The sequence below is a fragment of the Lucilia cuprina genome, chromosome 6, assembly GCF_022045245.1.
Source record: "Lucilia cuprina isolate Lc7/37 chromosome 6, ASM2204524v1, whole genome shotgun sequence".
In the NCBI taxonomy this organism is placed as follows: Eukaryota; Metazoa; Arthropoda; class Insecta; order Diptera; family Calliphoridae; genus Lucilia; species Lucilia cuprina.
In genome coordinates this window covers 47,259,338-47,266,217 of record NC_060954.1, presented here as the reverse complement: position 1 = coordinate 47,266,217, position 6,880 = coordinate 47,259,338, and the positions used below count along the sequence as shown (strand labels likewise).

At 28.7% G+C, this 6,880-nt stretch overlaps 1 protein-coding gene across 2 annotated transcripts in view; it reads right to left on the bottom strand.

The window, feature by feature from the left end:
• Positions 1 to 843: 843 nt before the first annotated feature.
• LOC124420554 overlaps positions 844 to 6,880 on the bottom strand; it is a 154,981-nt gene continuing 148,944 nt past the window's right edge. The window contains exon 2 of one of the 2 annotated variants that reach the window (XM_046953811.1): positions 844 to 1,245. In XM_046953811.1, the coding sequence (XP_046809767.1) occupies positions 1,210 to 1,245 (36 nt within the window). In that variant the 3' untranslated portion in view covers positions 844 to 1,209. The remainder of the gene's footprint in view (positions 1,246 to 6,880) is intronic. The other variant, XM_046953810.1, reaches the window with a different exon arrangement.

Here is a 6,880-nt window from a genome sequence, read left to right as displayed (position 1 = left end):
TTGTCTAAAGTCTAATCATTGATATAAAGAATCAAAAGTTTAAGACCGCCTTCGTTACATTAGAAAATAAATTTTATGTACCGCAACAAAGCTCAATGTATCTTTCTCTCTATACACGTAGTCAGCATCATCATCCTCATCTCTAACTGAAACAAACAAAAACCAGTCATCTATCTGTCTGTCAGTCATAGCGTCAGTTGCCATGATAGTATGAGTTGATGTTATTTTGACAAATGATTTGTCAAACAATGTGAACTTTATACATAACATTTGAAAAATACTAAACCAAAAACTTATATTTCTACACTCTCATACATCAAGCGAAAAAAAAATAATACATATGTATGTGATGATACAAAGAAAGGTAAATAAAACAAATACTGACACATTCACTCTCACTAACGTAAACAAATGTATCCCTTAAACAGGATATAAAACTCAAACTAAATGTTTTTTTTTGCGGTTGTAAAATTTTGTAAAAACTGTAAATGAGGGTTTGATAATAATTTTTCCTTTTTCTCGCTCTCTTTCCCTTCTAAAACTTTAAAATTTAAGAATTATTAAATATTTATGTATAATAAATCAAGAAAAAAATATACATTTTCTCATTTTAAAATGAATTTTCTTGTTTAAATTAAGATTTGTTGAAATATAATTAAATTCATTTCTTCTTCATCTTTTCATTTACATATATATTTTTGTTAATTTATTTATGTTTTTTTTTTTGGTTGTTGTAGTTGTTGCCGGCCCAGCCCACATAAATCTATTAGAAACTTAAACGCCAAAGCAGCAAAAATCAACTGAAAAATATTAACAGCCAACAATAACAACAGCCAGCAATTTATATGACCCTCATCTATATTTTGACGCCTCGAGACAAATAAACAGCGCAAAAGGAAAAAAAAAACAAGAAAGAATACGATGATGGTTATAAATAAAAGGAAAAACTGCACAAACAAAAATCCTTATAAATATAGATGGAAAGAAAATGTAATTTACCATAAACGCACAAAATGATTTGGGCTCTGGAGAGGCGTTTGAAAAATGTTTCTATTAAATATGGGGAAGGTAGGCTCACTAGAGGAGTTGTCCCTCAAAATATACATTAAGTTGTTTTCGATCTTTAGTCTCTTTAAGGGCTTATTAAACATGTTGAGACCAGAGCTTATATTTGCCATCATATAATTGCCTCAAATTAGTTTTACTTAGTTACTTATCTGTTTTTAACATTGTGTTACAAATTACCTGAAAAGAGATAAAGTTATATATAAATTAGTAATTAGGAATTTTTATTAAATTTTTATATAATATTTATTTATAAACATATTTAAAACTACGATTTAAAGGATCCTTCTTCACCAAAAAAAAAAAAAATATTTACTGAGGATGTTTTTTTTTTGTGTATTTATTTTATCATCATCTTTATCATCTTGAGAAAACATTCACATCTTTAAGTCTATAAAATGTTAAAAATTATATATGTATTTATATATATTAAAACATACAGACAGACAGACAGACAGACGGTCGTATTATTAAGAACAATACTATACATTTAGTTATGCTCTTATTTATACCCTGCAGTTTTAAAGGTTTTCTAAAAGAAACCATTTCATATTTTATAGGTCAGACGATTCTCCAGACTATGGAATACACTGAAGTCCAGATTATAGACAAAACTATGTCTAGACTATAGACTGGGCTATAGAATAAAAACTAGTCTACAGACAAGACAATAGACTAAATACTACGCTATAGACTAGACTAATACTAGACTAAAATATTGACTAGAGAGAAGACAATACTGTATGTAGACTAAACTATAGACTACTCTATTGACAAGAAAGTATACTATTCGACAGTTTAGGCTACAGATTAGACTATATACTAGACTATACTATAAGATAGAATATGGATTAGACTATATACTACACTCGACTATAGAATAGAATATAAAATGGAATATAGACTAGACGATAGAGTTAACTAAAATCTACATGTTATACTAGACTATAGACTATAAAAATTTAAATAGGCTTGACTATACTATAGACTAGACTTTAGATCAGAGTACAGACCAAATTATAGACAAAATTGTATGTATGCTAAACAATAGACTAGACTATTAACTAGGCTGTATACTAGTCGATAGATTAGACTAGACTAAATACCAGACTATAGACTCGAACATAGGCTATAATATACACTAGACTATAGACTATAATATAGACTATAGACTAGACCACGACTACTAGAGACTATGACTACACTATAGACTAGACTACAGACTAAATATATACTGGAACATATACTAGACAATATACCAAAATATAGACTGGAATATAGACTATAGACTATACTATAGTCTAGACTAAAGACTAGACTATATACTAGACCAAAAACTAGACTATAAACTAGACTATAGACTACACTATAGACTAGAATATAGACCAGACTATAAACTAGACTATAGACTAGACTATAGACTAGACTATAGACTAGACTATAGACTAGACTACAGACTAGACTATAGACTAGACTATAGACTAGACTATAGACTAGACTATACACTAGACTATACACTAGACTATACACTAGACTATAGACTAGACTATACACTAGACTATACACTAGACTATATACTAGACTATACACTAGTCTATAGACTAGACTATAGACTAGACTATAGACTAGACTATAGACTAGACTATAGACTAGACTATAGACCAGACTATAGACTAGACTATAGACTAGACTATAGACTAGACTATAGACTAGACTATAGACTAGACTATAGACTAGACTATAGACTAGACTATAGACTAGACTATAGACTAGACTATAGACTAGACTATAGACTAGACTATAGACTAGACTATAGACTAGACTATAGACTAGACTATAGACTAGACTATAGACTAGACTATAGACTAGACTATAGACTAGATATAGACTAGACTATAGACTAGACTATAGACTAGACTATAGACTAGACTATAGACTAGACTATAGACTAGACTATAGACTAGACTATAGACTAGACTATAGACTAGACTATAGACTAGACTATAGACTAGACTATAGACTAGACTATAGACTAGACTATAGACTAGACTATAGACTAGACTATAGACTAGACTATAGACTAGACTATAGACTAGACTATAGACTAGACTATAGACTAGACTATAGACTAGACTATAGACTAGACTATAGACTAGACTATAGACTAGACTATAGACTAGACTATAGACTAGACTATAGACTAGACTATAGACTAGACTATAGACTAGACTATAGACTAGACTATAGACTAGACTATAGACTAGACTATAGACTAGACTATAGACTAGACTATAGACTAGACTATAGACTAGACTATAGACTAGACTATAGACTAGACTATAGACTAGACTATAGACTAGACTATAGACTAGACTATAGACTAGACTATAGACTAGACTATAGACTAGACTATAGACTAGACTATAGACTAGACTATAGACTAGACTATAGACTAGACTATAGACTAGACTATAGACTAGACTATAGACTAGACTATAGACTAGACTATAGACTAGACTATAGACTAGACTATAGACTAGACTATAGACTATAGACTAGACTATAGACTAGACTATAGACTAGACTATAGACTAGACTATAGACTAGACTATAGACTAGACTATAGACTAGACTATAGACTAGACTATAGACTAGACTATAGACTAGACTATAGACTAGACTATAGACTAGACTATAGACTAGACTATAGACTAGACTATAGACTAGACTATAGACTAGACTATAGACTAGACTATAGACTAGACTATAGACTAGACTATAGACTAGACTATAGACTAGACTATAGACTAGACTATAGACTAGACTATAGACTAGACTATAGACTAGACTATAGACTAAACTATAGACTAGACTATAGACTAGACTATAGACTAGACTATAGACTAGACTATAGACTAAACTATAGACTAGACTATAGACTAAACAATAGACTAGACTATAGACTAGACTATAGACTAGACTATAGACTAGACTATAGACTAGACTATAGACTAGACTATAGACTAGACTATAGACTAGACTATAGACTAGACTATAGACTAGACTATAGACTAGACTATAGACTAGACTATAGACTAGACTATAGACTAGACTATAGACTAGACTATAGACTAGACTATAGACTAGACTATAGACTAGACTATAGACTAGACTATAGACTAGACTATAGACTAGACTATAGACTAGACTATAGACTAGACTATAGACTAGACTATAGACTAGACTATATACTAAACTATAGACTAGACTATAGACTAGACTATAGACTAGACTATAGACTAGACTATAGACTAGACTATAGACTAGACTATAGACTAGACTATAGACTAGACTATAGACTAGACTATAGACTTGACTATAGACTAGACTATAGACTAGACTATAGACTTGACTATAGACTAGACTATAGACTTGACTATAGACTAGACTATAGACTTGACTATAGAATATACTATAGACTAGACTAGTTGACTGAAGAGTTGACTATAGTCCAAACTATAGTGTTTCATATAGTTCAGGCTGTCGATTAGACTATATACTGGACTTGAGTACAAACTTGACTATAATATAAACTAAACTATGGTCGAGACTATAGACTAGACTAAGTATGATATCGACTATAGGCTATACTACAGAATCAACTATAGTTCTGCATATAGAATCGAAATCGGCTAAAATATTTTCCAAAAAATAGTCTAAACTATTTTTAAAAACTACAGGGTACACTTAAATTCATTCAAGTGTATGTGTTTGCATAATGTGTAAACTACACAAGATATTAAGTATATAAACAACAAAATTTACATGCCAATGAAAGGGAATTTGTAACATTATTTCTTCACTTTTTTTGTATATATCAACACACTAAAACGCATTGGCGTAGTAAGGCCTTTGGGGAAAATATAAGAAAAAGAAAAAAGAAAAACTCTTAGATATTTACTTCAATAATATAGAATTGTTTGTGGGTTACGCTAATGGACTTGGTAATTAGTGTTAACTATATATTGTCATCTATACTTAATTATTATATTTTTTTATTAAACACTTAAAATGTGTTATTTAAGTGGTCTATAAAATAATGTTTTATTAACATGAAGAAATACTTAAGACTTTTTTTCTATAACAAAATAAAAATCGGGGTTAAAACTTGACAGACTCGACTTTGGTCTCGACTAAGTGTCAACTGTAGTCTTGTCTATATTCAGGACTATAGCCTGGACTAAAGTTTGCTCTTATGTCGGAACTATTGTCTAATCTAGACTAATCTATAATCAAGTTAATAGCCTGCAATTCAGTCTGGAATATAATCTGAATTATAACCTAACCAATTGACTCAATAGTCTAAAATCTAGTCTAGTCTAAATAATAGTCTAGTAGTATGTTTTAAAACCATTTAATATTCCATCATAAGCATTTAACCTTTAGATAATTTTTTATTGGTTTTTTATTCAATTTTAATTAAGTTTAACGTGTTTAAAATAATATTAATATAATAAAAAACAATAATAACATAAACCAAAAAAATATTCAGTAATATTAATCCTATTGAAGAATTTTGTTTAATTAAACGATTTATAAAATAAAAAGATATCGATAAAACAATTTTTACATTAAAAATGGAGCATAAAAAAATTTATTAAAAATGTTTCATACTTTAAAACAATTTAAAACTATTTACTTAATATTATTATTACTAAAACTAGTAAATATTATTAAAACGTAGGACTAAACTGAAAAATTAATAAAGAAATAAAAATAAATTTTTTGAAGTAAAAATTTCTATCTAATTTTGTCCAATAGGCTAAAATTATTTTGAAAATAAAATAAAAACACCATCAATAATTGTCCCCTATTCCCTCTCAATAAGTGTCCCCTATTTCCTCATCAAATATAAATATTAAAAATATTTCAGACTCACTCCTTATAAATAATTGAAAAATATAACAATTATTAATTATAACATTATTGTACGATGGTTTAAAATAACAAAATAATTGTATTTGATCATCATGTAAATAATTATTAATTTTAATTAAAAAATAAAAAATAGTATAATTTACCCAGCAAAACAGTAAAAAGAATAACTTCCTCTAATAAAAATGAATAATTTAAAGTGTTGATATTGTTGATATATTACTTGTCACTATTAACACAAAGTCAGTACAAACATGCTAAAGATAGATTAAATTGATTAATTGTTAAGGAAAATGTTTGCTGGGAAATTAAACACGTTAACAAAAAAAAATAGACAAAGTTTTTATAAAATAAAAGCCTTTTGAATTGCTTAAAAAATTATATAAATATTTAACTACATATATATGTATTAAATACAACTAATGAAAGTTTACATTTGTTTACCAAAAGTAAACCTATTGTAAAGTCAATAGCTTGAAGTATAAACCAAAGTTTGGGCGCCTAGTTTATAGTGTAGTCTATAAGATTTCTGTGGATCCGCGCCTTTTTTATAGTGTAGTCTATAGTGTATCCTACAGTCTATAGTCTAGTCTATAGCAAAGCCTATAGTCTTTTCTACAGTCTTGTCTGTAGTCTAGCAGATAGTATTGTCTATAGTTTATTCCAAAGTTTCATTTATAATCTAGTCTAGTCTTTAGTGAAGTCTATATTCTAATGTACAGCTTAGTCTTTAGTCTAGCCTATATTCTAGTCTTTAGTCTAGTCTATAGTCTAGTCTAGTCTATAGTGTAGTCTATAGTGTAGTCTATAGTGTAGTCTATAGTGTAGTCTATAGTGTAGTCTATAGTGTAGTCTATAGTGTAGTCTATAGTGTAGTCTA